The 12,452-nt window shown below is 45.4% G+C and overlaps 1 protein-coding gene across 4 annotated transcripts in view; it reads left to right on the top strand.

The window, feature by feature from the left end:
- Positions 1-12,452, top strand: part of LOC144125920 (protein amalgam-like) — a 339,341-nt gene that overhangs the window by 260,343 nt on the left and 66,546 nt on the right. The window contains exons 4-5 of one of the 4 annotated variants that reach the window (XM_077659733.1): positions 4,762-5,055; positions 10,157-11,691. In XM_077659733.1, the coding sequence (XP_077515859.1) occupies positions 4,762-5,055; positions 10,157-10,278 (416 nt within the window). In that variant the 3' untranslated portion in view covers positions 10,279-11,691. Of the gene's footprint in view, positions 1-4,761; positions 7,492-8,508; positions 8,658-10,156; positions 11,692-12,452 lie in introns of those variants that run through there. The other 3 variants (XM_077659732.1, XM_077659734.1, XM_077659731.1) reach the window with 3 other exon arrangements.

The following is a 12,452-nucleotide window of genomic DNA, read 5'->3' as shown; positions in this document are numbered from 1 at the left end:
CCCGTGTGCTGTGCGATGTCAGTGCACTTTAAGGATCCCCAGGTGGTCGAAATTATTCCGGAGCCCTCCACTACGGCACCTCTTCTTACTTTCTTCTTTCACTCCCTCCTTTATCCCTTCCCTTACGGCGCGGTTCAGGTGTCCAACGATATATGAGACAGATACTGCGCCATTTCCTTTCCCCAAAAACCAATTATTATTATCAATTCGCTCTCGCCCTACGATAAGCTTGCCGTTCCGGTTAGCACAGTCTCTAGAGCGACTGCTCCGGTGAAGATGTGGTGCCGGGTTCGAACCCCGGACCAGGACGAATATTTGTTTAACTGCGAAGTTTCTGAGAAAGTTGTATAGCTTTCCTTTGTAGCCGTATGGCTGCGCTTGGGTGGATGCCAATGAGTAATAACTCCCTTATTTTATTCTTGGCTTAGTGCCGTGGGATTAAACTGAAGCAACCTAGCTGACCTGCTGGTACTTTCGACTATTCAAGTTTGAGCGTGCGATAACAGCAGTTCGGATAGTTTACTTGGGAGATTATTAAAGCGCGCTGATCGGGATTGCTTGATTGCGCTGAAGGCGGCAGTTGCCTTTGATGCGGCAAGCTAAAACCAAATTTTCCAGGATCCTAATTTTGTGCTGCGCAAATGTTCTGGTCGATAGCGTTCTCTTCGTTTGACTTGAGTAATAAAGAAATCTGGAGGAACAATAAAATATCAAAGCCAGCGAATACCTTCTTTACATTCTATTTCACCGCTGTTCCGACTCAGCTCTGTTTCAATTAACTCCGCACTTCAGGAACTAAGTTAGTGCACTGACGGGGCACTATGAACAAGCTGAAGTTCGCTTGTATTGAAGCGCTTATTTCACTAAAAACTGAGTTTCGCTAAAGTGGGAAAGGCAAAAAAAAGTAAAATTCTGGTGATTGCGACTGCTGCGTTTTATTTCGTTTGCCTCTTTCTAGCTTACAAATGCTCCGTTCTCACTGAAATAAGCGTCTTTGTCTTTAGAATACTGTAATAGATACAGGCAAAATTCAATTTGTCCTTAATGCGACCTTTTCAGTGCGCAAATTCGGGTGGTTGCTGATGTGCGGGGTACTCATACCGTTGAGAGATAAGGATTAAGCGTCGTAACCATAGCCGGCTCATCTCACAAGTGAACTGCATGCTTCTTCGACGCTACTTTTTGGGCTCGGATCCCTGAGGCAATGAAATACCATGATTCATTTCTAATCGATGATCATGAAGAGCCTCTCGATGTAAACGTCGCGAGGTTGAATCGAGTGGCTGGGAAATTTCAATGCATTTTTTTGGCAACAAATGCGTCTGTTGCTACCCGAAAAGATTCAACATAACCAGAAAGGGACGTAGAATAAATTTTTACTAAAAAGATGAAAAAAGATATGAAGTTTTCCTCAGTGCGATGTGCTAAATGCTGAGCAGATAAATACTCATAGAAATTACAACCGCGACAAGCAGTCCTAAATATTTAAAAAAGGGGGGGGGGATATTAGTTTAGGCTAATTAAATTCGTTAGTGAGGAGCAAATCTCTCTGAGGAGCAAATAGTAACATCTGTTTCCTTCGTATTTGACAGGCTCAGTTTCGAAAGCGGAAGAAACCGAAACATTGGATGCTATAAAACAAATATCGCTAAAATCTGTCTTCTAGGATGCTCTGCAACTTCCTGATTATAAGTTTAGCCCTCATATTATAATTTAAGAACGCTTAACTTAATTGCCTAATTGCCTAAGCAGTGCTGGCAAGAACACTACAGCCCTGAAACTCGACTGGACAGCGAGGAGCAAAACTAGCTGCTCTTACAAAGTTTTGTGGTTTTTCGGATAAATGCCCCCGCTAGTAGAATTTGTCTTTATGATCCGGAGTTCCCGGGTTCGAACCCGACCGCGGCGGCTGCGTTTTTATGGAGGAAAAACGCTAAGGCGCCCGTGTGCTGTGCGATGTCAGTGCACGTTAAAGATCCCCAGGTGGTCGAAATTATTCCGGAGCCCTCCACTACGGCACCTAATTCTTCCTTTCTTCTTTCACTCCCTCCTTTACCCTTCCCTTGCGGCGCGGTTCAGGTGTCCAACGATATATGAGACAGATACTGCGCCATTTCCTTTCCCCAAAAAAACCAATTATTATTATTATTATGTTTTAAGGTCCAACCGCTGCCGCTGTTGTTTTCGACGCAGCAACCAGTCAACTTCCACTGCTTTTTTTGCTGGCACTACGCAGTGAAGCAGCTCATAAGCAAACAGTTGGGCTGTCCAATCAATTATTTCGTTTTTGTATCTTTTTTATCTTGCAGGCCTCAGATAAAATGCCTCCACACTTGGAACTCCCAGAAAGGAGTGTTCTTTCTCCGCACATAGCCTGAAAGAAACGGCGTAAAGAAGGCGCGCGCTTCGCCAAGGTTATCGACTCCTCGTAATGCGTTCGGCGAGACCACCTGCTTAAACAGCAGGTCTGAGGTTTCAGTAACCACCCAGGCGCCTCCGGTTCACGTCGTCAGCACAGCCAGAAGTCTTCCGACCCTCAGCAGTGGTATCCGCGCTTTCATCTCATTGTTGGACACATTCTCGCCCGCAGGACGAGAGAGCGGGATGAAACAAAGGCACCGCGAGTCAGCTTGCGCAAAGAGAAGACACATCGAGATGGTACGAAAGAACGAGCGAGCGACAGGTTAGGAAAGCAAGAATAAAGAGAAAACATGAACCAAGCATCTCGCCGATGTAGATGGGCCGTCAGGCGAAGCAAACAGCGGGGCTCGCGAATTCATTTGTATGAAGTCGACTCTTTTGTTCCAGGGCTACCCTCTTTTGATTCGAACCACCGGGTCACTGCTTGGCGGTGCGGTAGAGAATACGAGAAGAAACACAAAACGGATTTGATTGTGTTCTTTTGCTGAATGTCATTACGGAGGCATCGGCGACGTAGTAGAGGCATGGTCGTCCTCTCATTCTCGACGGCCGTCCCCCTCGTTCGCCGCAGCAGCCGGGGTACCTGATAGAATTGGAAATTCGCGACAGTGCGCCTGGCGAAAAAGAGAAACGAGTGCCAGCAGCGACCGAGAGAGGGCGCGGGCTGCCGGGCGAGCGAGTGAGGTGCGCGCCGGTAGCACTGTGTTTGCAGCCGTGTGTGCGCGCTGATCGTGACGCATTTCGATGCGAAGCACTGCCATCCCCGACTGCGTAGCGTTGGGGAGGCTTCGTATTTCGCTATTTTGGCTCCGTCCTTCCTGAGCTTCGCGAGCTTATAGACTTTCTTTGAGTCTGCGGCATTTGTTGCGTCTGCCAGGTTCAATATTATTGTTATATGTCTTTCTTTCGTTCTGTTTTCGTTCCGAGCTGTTCTTTTTTAACACTTTTGGTGCTTTTTGCGCCGCCGAGCGAACGCAGATTTACCTTTAAGAAAGAATACAAGGTATCTAACGTAAGCGACCGGCTACTATGCGCTTTAAGCATTTTTCTTGTGTCTGCCCCCAGGAGTACGCACGGTTTCTGTAGTGTGCAGGCGTAGCAGGTCAAATAGAATGCTTTGTTTTGTCTGTAAATAATATCCTGCAGGATCGATTGCAGAAGAAGAGGTTTTTCATAAAATATCGAGTAGTTTAGTACTTCTTGTTTGTGTTGCTAACTACTTCACAGATATACGTTAACATGTGCTTTGCTATGTATGTTCTGCCGAGGAACGGTAGTTCCTGCTGTTCTGTGATTCTATAATTATGTTATGTTGCGTACTTTAAAACATTTTTCACTTTTCCTTTTTCAATTGCAGTTTGCTATCCATTTCTTTGTGTGCTTCCGTGGGCTGGTAAAGACGTACCGTATGCTATGTAGATATTACCCTGACACTACAAACTGCTCGCTTTTCTCATTCTTCAATTAAAGTTTAATCGCTTACACTACGTTTCCCTCTTATTGGATTCGTTGTACCTAATTTGGATGCAAAATGCGAATGCTGACGCTTCTTGGCCCGAATAGAAACCGGTGCACAATTTTTACTGGTCAGTCTAGGTTTTCTGGAATTATTTCCTTTTTGCCTGCTATTTACAATCTAATTTTCTTTTTCTCGATAATGGCGCGGCAAACGATACGAAGGAACAGCGCTTGCGTAAGCTGACGACACTTCTTTGCTTACGCTGAACAAGACACCCACACATGTCGTGTTTTCTTATTTTATTTTTTTATACGGGACAACGGACATTAGTGTGCACATTGAAAACAAAAAGAAAAAAACGATTTGAAACGGCTGTGTTCAGCTTAAGATGGCCCCGCTCAGTTTCATAGTACGCGCACGAAAGCATGCAGCTGACAGTCTACCATCCAAGGATTCCACAGCTGGTATCGCCTGCTTTTCACTTTTTAATGCGTAAGCAGTGTATGGCTATGTTTGAGTTTTCGTGTCATCACGAGCTTGTCATCACGATAGCGTTCGAACGAATTGGGTTATAAGAAAAAGAATGGTTGCATTAGATAGGACAACAAAAAATCTCGCAGGAAAATCCATTAGGTGCATCTGGCGTACTTATGTAATTATTAGAGCCAAAAATGTCCAAAAAATGGATGGAGCAGAAGTAAATGTGGCGCCAAGTTTGAAAACACCGGAAGTGGGCGGAGCAAAAGCGTGGCGCCAAATTCGAAGTTGAGCAAAGAGAGGCAAAGAGGGGTGAGGAAGCGTCAATGCTCACGCATTCCTGCAATGCGGGCGCCGCAGTGCCCTCATAATTTATTTTCTTGTTTTCTTTTTTACACGTGCAGTGAGCAAGGCCAGCATCGCCGGTGGTCCGACGCTCTACCTGAACAGTGGCAGCACGCTCAACCTCACCTGCGAGGTGATGGAGAGCCCCGTGCCGCCGGACTACGTCTTCTGGTACCACGACGCCCGCGTCATCAACTACGACATTCAGCACGGCGTCTCGGTGCAGACCGAGAAGTCGCCGCGCACTCTGAGCCGGCTTCTCATCGCCAACGCCCAGCCGCACGACTCGGGCAACTACTCCTGCGTGCCGTCGAACGCCGAACCGGCCAGCATCGTGGTGCACGTGCTGAACGGTAAGCAGCTGCTCCGAAGCCATATCCAGGCCGGAACTTCGGAGCCCGAACAGTCGGAGCTCAAGGAGCCAGAGCCTTCTACTAACGCTACTCACGGAACGCCGGCGCGCGATGGCTCGTCTGAGATGGAGTGGGACTTGTGCAAGTTTCTTAAGCAAGTTGTAAGATTGTTCACTTACCCCGTCAGATACTTTCAAAGCGGGTAGCGAATGAGAGCACTGGGTTTCACTCAAAAGGTAACTAGACGGCCGTATAAGTTCCAGTAAATTCGGTTAGCCTCACAATATCTACTGCGACATTTGAAGATTTCCGTTCAGCCTGAGCACTGAATTAGGCGCTATGTACGGACCATTTTTTTTTAAAACGAAGTTTGAATACCGCAGGTGACGAAAAGTTGCACAGACCGTATTTAGAAAACTCATTTTGCGATTAATTTTTCTGAACCAATACTATCGCTTTTAGTTACTCGTGACAGCACTGCGTCCACAAGGCACGCTATTCCAGTCGCGGTCATGGGCGTTAAGTGCAGGGCTGGCTAATGGAAATAAGACGAAAGAATGAACTATCAAAGCAAACTTCACAAAATGGCGCCTATTAAAACTTGAAGGCAAAAGTTACCGCCAAGATTTTAAGCGCAGCATTTTTCGGGTATTGCCGTTCGGATCTTTGTTAACCTGTACTTGGTTCTGATGCGAAAACGCCCAATGGCAAAGCTTTGATGTCGTTGCTTAATTCTTAATGGTGGGTCGAACACTGGTTAAGCGTTAACATCCCCTCTAGGTTTACTGAGCAGTGGGCACTGTATTCTCAGAGTCAGACGAACTTACAGGGTCTAAATATTAGCTTGTGATTGATTATTTGATAATGGGTCCTTTCATCGCTCAATACAGCGGTCTTGATTTTCGAAAAAGTATGCATTCTCAAGCTGCATCTGATGGGTTTAGTGTAGTTTGGTAAATGTGTTCCCACTTTTCATGCGGCTGTCACGACGAAACTGTAGTTCCCTGCGGATCTCTTAGTGATCTCCAAAAGTTACCATGAAAGCGACATGTGCCAATTGAAATGTTTGGTACCAGGGTTGGTCTATTTCATTTACAGCAGAAACCGTGATGTTATTACTTGAACATTCTTTTCTTAAATAAACATTGTTTTGTAAGCAAATTGCTACTTTCAATATGCTTGCTTTATTTTGGTAGATCTACCACTGGCATTTCAATGTTCTTTCTTGTGTGCCGATGTCTTTATTTCCTTGTGAGAAATATACAAGTTAACTTGGTCTATAAGTTTTAAATCTGAAAGTTTTTGTACCAGTTCTACAATCTCTCAATAACATGCCCTGGGTATGCATCCTTCTATGAAGGGAAATGGAGGGCCAAACATTGTTTCTTCGCGCCGTTTCTGTTTTTGATGTCCTTGACTACAACCTAACCAAAGGAATTTAGCGTTTAATGCCCCGCATCGTGTTCCAGTTTTTGCCTGCTATGAGGTTCTTCAAAACAATCTTCAAAACGATCCCGAGAATGATTAAAATTATTTATGTTCGCTTCCATTACGCACATGCACGATTTGTTTATGCATTGCAGTTCTGTTTATTTTAGTTGCTTTTGGTCTGTTGGACTGTTCGTTTTGCTTTTGTTAACTGCGATCTCGTTTTTCTATTGTCCTAAATATTTCTGAGTCGTGCTTCGCTGTGTGTTGCATGCTGACAATCACGTGGGTGGCATGAAATTTCTTTTTTTTTGCAATAATTATATATATGCTTATCATTGTTCCTGCACTCAGCAAATGAAAAGTAGTTAACAGCGTACCGCCGCGGTGGCTCAAATGGTTATGGCGCTCGGCTGCTGGCCCGAAAGACGTGGGTTCGATCCCGGCCGCAGTGGTCGAATTTCGATGGAGGCGAAATTCTAGAGGCCCGTGTACTGTGCGATGTCAGTGCACGTTAAAGAACCCCAAGTGGCTTAAATCTCAGACCGCCTTCACTACAGTGTCTCTGATTGCCTACGTCACTTTGGGACGTTAAACCCCATAAACCAGTAGTTAACAGCGAAAACACAACCGCATTGAAGATACAATTTTTGTTGCCAAGTGAGGTAAAGTGTAGGCAGAGCTCTACCTTCTGAAAACAGGTTGAGTGCTTCAAGAAGAAGACGTGTTAAGGCTATAAAGAAATTCAAACAGCTTCTTTACGCGGTTGAAGAAATGTTCTAGTTGCCATGTAGCGCCGCATATTGTTGATTCTGCAAATAACTGCATGCTGAGTAGGGTTCAAAAGGTAATGCTGCCTTTTATTACTCGTTTTCTGGTTCTTTCGCAGTTTTGTGTTTTCATGTGCATGTAATGTTTTGTGTTCTTGCTTCTGACAACTGTTTTGTTGGCAGAACACCTTGTATCGCTCTTTTTGTCCGCAATAAACTTGCGTTTTTCAAGCAAAAAGAGGAAATCTGCTCCGATGCAAATTATTTGTTGGAATATCTCCATGTATCGCTATTGACGACCAAACTCGACAGTTCCTACTTCGCGCTCATTTGCGCTTCCGAGAGTACAAGCGCGCTCAAAACGCGAGCTCGTGTCCAACTCTTTTCCGCGAACTCAAACCGAGCAAACGAACAAGTAGAATAAAAAAGTCTACAGCAGCGAGCGAGCTCACATCAGACACAGAAAGGCTTCTGACGCGGCGCGAGTTCCCACGCGACGACTTTCGCTCGGAAGCCTCCCTCCAGGGCGTCGTTCCACTAATGACCCCTGACGAATTCGCGCCAGGCGACGCCATAGTTTCGTTGTTGGCAATGATGGATCAATACTGCGCTCTCCAATGATTAGAATTCACCCGTGCGCAGATGGAGAGCTGGGTCTAATATGAATTCTCGCAGTTCCCTTTGTGAAAGGGCTCCGCCGCGGCGCTCGGGCATTGCTAGCATTGTAAATTATATTAGAATCGAGGAGGCGATACTAAGAACGGCATTGTTTGATGTCGCCCCCTTTATTTTGCCACTTTGACGTGTGATTTTGAGCAACCGTATTTGCAACACGACGTTGGCTTCTTCTAGCAAACTATGTGTGCAATATAGGTAAAAATTACTATGCATATGGTTCACTTGAAAAAAAAAGAGCGGATTTTTCATTATTTTTTAAAGCTGAATAAGAGATTAAGAGACTGAAAAGTGCACGGCAGCCAGTAAGAAATGTGTAAAGTAAGATGCCGGGTTAAAATTCATTTTTTTTTATGTGTGTACGGCCCTTGAGGTTTTTATTTTTCGTGTCGCTGTACTCCTGAGTGTCCGCCATTGAAATTTACTTCATATTGAACTGTTGAGCTGCCTGAGTAGTATTTCAACACTGCACACGCGGACTGTAATCAAGATTGTGGTTAATCAATATCTCCTGTGTTTCATTTTTTTGTACAACTTGTCTGCATTAGAAAGTAGTCATCTTGAGTTTTTTTCTTGGCAGCAATGAAAGCCTTCCCAGGTGTGCACGAAACGCAAAGAGACCTCCGACACCGTCATGCTGAGTTATGCCTTTGTTTATACACTTGGCATGTTTCCTTGTTTCAACAATTTCACGAGGCACCGTATTGTGCTTAGTGCCACCTCTGGCCCGAAACGAGTAAGTTATATTCTGTTACATTTCCGCCAGTTGTCAATGCTGCTTTTTGCTTTTTATCGTTCAAGCAAATTTTAAGCACCGCTATTTCTTCCTCCTGCAATAACTTGCGTCATCCTTATTGACGCTAGCCACACGCTCTGTAATTTTCAGAGTCTACATAAAGAAGAACGAAGCTAACTGACGCGTTCAAAAGGGTTTTGCGCTAGAAAAAAAAAACCACAGGCTCCCTTGTTCGTGCAGATGTCGAAAGGGAGCTGACCGTCACTGTGAGTTACTCTGCATAGCATTAGGGCTCTGTATTTTATGTCAAAAATTAGCAGATAACAAACTAAACTTGGCGTTGGCAAGTAAGGTAAGAAATGAGTTTTCTTTACGGTGCTTTCGCGACGTGCACAGGGCAACGAAAAGCATATCTGTGCCATGAGCTGTTTTTTTTTTTCATTTTCTTCCCGCATGTTAGCATCACCGACCTTCCCTAGACAAACTATTATCTGCACACAGCGCCAGCTCACGAGTCGCCGGTTTTCTAATGGTTAAATGGGTTTCCTGTAGGTTCTCCTCTTGAGCACATTTTTACAGCCTTTAATTGCCTACAGCCTTTAATTGCTGTTGGCAAACTATTTACTGAAGTAATCAACGACGCTTGTAACAAAATTGTGACTTGTCGCCATAACGAGAAAAGAGCAAAATTATCTAAGCGATCGATTAAAAGCCACCTTATAAATATTATCCTCAGCCAGTCCTCTTGACACTTGTTTACGAGATCAACAAAGATGATTTTTTTCTCTATAGGAATGATTTTGCTCATTATGAACAACAACTACTCAACTGCATACGAACGACGGGGAGCAGTGTTATTTTATGGCATTTTTACCTGTGTTCTAAGCGTATGTACCAGCAGCCGATACTGTTGCTTATTTCGACTTCTTTGAGTTCCTTGAAAAGAACTCTGTGATCATTGCTGATTCCTATGTAATTCCGCTTACCTAGAAAGTGCATTCTTGACCATTTTTTGTCCACCGCCTCTTGGACGATTTTAAAACAGTGGCCTAAAGCATGTGCCTGAGGTTATATACTGTTACAAAAATTGTTTTAGACAGTCTATACATTGCGCATAGACTCCTGTCTATAAGATCTATAGACTCTCTACAGAAAAACCCTAGAGAACAGTCTATAGTCAATACATATCATATAGGAAGTCTATAGAAAATCTATAGGTTTATAGCCTTACAGTTTAGTAGACTTTTCTCTGTAGAAAGTCTATAGACTATCAATAGACAAAAGGAAATATCTATAAAAAGGCAATAGAGCCTACAAGAAGCGTATAGACTATCTATAGTCCATTTTTGTAAGTTGTAGTCCCTATAAGCCCAGGTTGTGGTTGAAGTAAGCCGCTCAACTACACTGCATTTCGGTGTCATTGCAAACCCCGACACAGTTCTCACTCCCTTGGTTGGTCTCCCACCCCGCTCCTCCGTCCCTTGGTGCGCAGGCGAGAACCCGGCGGCCATGCAGCACGGCAAGCACCCGTCGGCAGCCATGTGCGCCCGGTCGGCCCCCTTCACGCTGTTCGCGGTGGCGCTGTGTCTCCAGGTGTGCTCGAGGCGGCGGTGACGAGCGACCGGCCGCCACCCAGATGAGCCGGACGTTGTGAACTGAACGGCGCGCGACAACGGAGGAGAAAGAAAACAACAACTGCGAGTCGCACACCCGGAGAGACACCTCAGCCGCAGAGCGAGCGGGAAGCGCCGGTGACACCGAGTGCGTCTGTGGGGACGACAACGGAGGAGGGGCGTGATTGGGCTTCGCCCCGTGTTCGGGGAGTGATAAGGGTTAGAGAGCACTTGTTTTCACGCCGGAGAGCACCACTCACTGTGAACAGACTGAACCACGCCCGCACACGCAGAAGCAAGCTGACACGTACGCGCGGGAACCCACTCCACCATGCGCGTTCATTGTTACCAGGTAGAAGGAGAAGCAATCACCCGACGGACTCCACGCCCCTTTGCTGATACACTCTGGTTCCTTTTTTTTGTCTCCTTTACCCGGTTCCTCGCGGATGGTGTATCTCAGTTCCAGGGCTGCTGTCGGAGAGAGTGAAATGAAATAGACATTGCACGTGCCGCTGTTTCCAGTGCGAGTCTCACACCGTAGAGACTTTGGACGATTCCAGGCGCGCTCCGAGTGGTCAAAGCACGTTGACGTGGGAGCAACGTTCGTGAAGTGTCTGCGAAGAACGATTGCAGCGCCCGTCGGAACAACGACTGTTCTCGGCTGTCTCCGTGAGCAACGACTTAATAGACGAAAGGCGCGTGGCCCCGTCTTTGATGCTTGTGTCGTTTAATCGGAGTCACGAGTGTACATATGTATAAGCAGATTATGTCTCACTCGCAAAGTGGCACGAGCTTACAACTTACGAGAAAGAGCATTGCGCGCTTATTGCAGCGCAGGTGCGAAGCCACGTGCCACTAACGTGTGAGATAAGAAAAGGGAAAGGAGACAGGAGATACCATTGGACCCGCGCTCAGGTGAAAAAGAAAAAAGAAACAGTGTTGCGGTGCACCAGGACTGTAGAAAGACGCGTCGTAAGCAGCGAAGCGCCGCGGTTCCTGGCTCAAAACCGTGCACCGGTGCTCAACGGCACATGATCTAAAGGAGAGGATTACAATTATTCGTTATGTCCTCCTTCTTTTTGGTTGTTTTGTTGTCCTTCAATACCCCCTGCTTTGGAAGTGTCGTTGCTGCTCTCGGCATAAAGTTGGGAATGCTAGCAAAGGACTGGCAGGAAATTGTACTCTTCATAGCGCAGATTTCCGTTCTTTCCAGTGGGACGGTATCGAACGAGACATCGTCACGTCACCGAACTTAGTAAAATGACATCACCGAAAACACCCTTCAACTGTTTTCTCCCTTAAAATTCTAGAGGCAGAGAGAGTTTTTTGTAAAGACCGGATTTGAACTGCTGCTTCCTGTAACAGTGGTTGTAAATGATATCGCGGGTTGACCATTAAAGCGTAATGTTGTTTGTTTGTAGTGCATTTCTTCTTCTGTGGGTGGGCCATGGCACCATGTGTGCTTGGCGCAAACCTGATTACAGAGGTTTACAGAGAGACAAGACCTCGTTCAAACTGCTTTAGAAGAACTTTTTGTTCCTAACCCCAAATTCTTGTTTTTATGCTTGGAATGAACGCTGAAAAGCGTCAGATGAAATTTGTCTTGACATGAAAAAAAAAAAACAAATTATTGATTCTTGACGTTGGTTCTAAGGTGCAAAATAATTTTCCAACGATTCTTGAAGAAAAGTGTTACAGGCGGGCTTTCCTACGATGATCAATGTGGTAACATTGTGGTGTCAGATGCTGAAGCGCCGTTCGTATGTGGTGTTGAAAACAGAATATAAGTCCGCCTTGGAACTCTTTACTGTGCATATCTAGTGCCAAACTATAACTATTAGCGCAATAGTGTCAACTGTTGCGGCTGCCAACATGTCCCCCATTTGTATGAAAGATCGCTTGCTTAAGTTAATCTGCATGTACGATCACGGAATCTATGAGTTATTTCTGCCACAGGGGGCGTACCAACGACAGACTGCTATCTTCATAGGCAGATTTTTCTTAATGTAGAGAAATGAACTGCGTATGTGCGGAATGGAGCGCGGAGGGTGTGACATTAGAGTAAACCAGGTATTTGTTTTGTAATCATGATGTCGAGAACGGCCACAAAAATATTGTGAATGATACAAGAGGGTCTGCAGAACACTGGAGTCGCTTACAGTTACCTATGTGCAG

The sequence above is a fragment of the Amblyomma americanum genome, chromosome 3 (assembly GCF_052857255.1).
Source record: "Amblyomma americanum isolate KBUSLIRL-KWMA chromosome 3, ASM5285725v1, whole genome shotgun sequence".
Taxonomy (NCBI): Eukaryota; Metazoa; Arthropoda; class Arachnida; order Ixodida; family Ixodidae; genus Amblyomma; species Amblyomma americanum.
The sequence above is the reverse complement of the archived record's forward strand: the minus strand, read 5'-3'. Positions and strand labels throughout refer to the sequence as shown.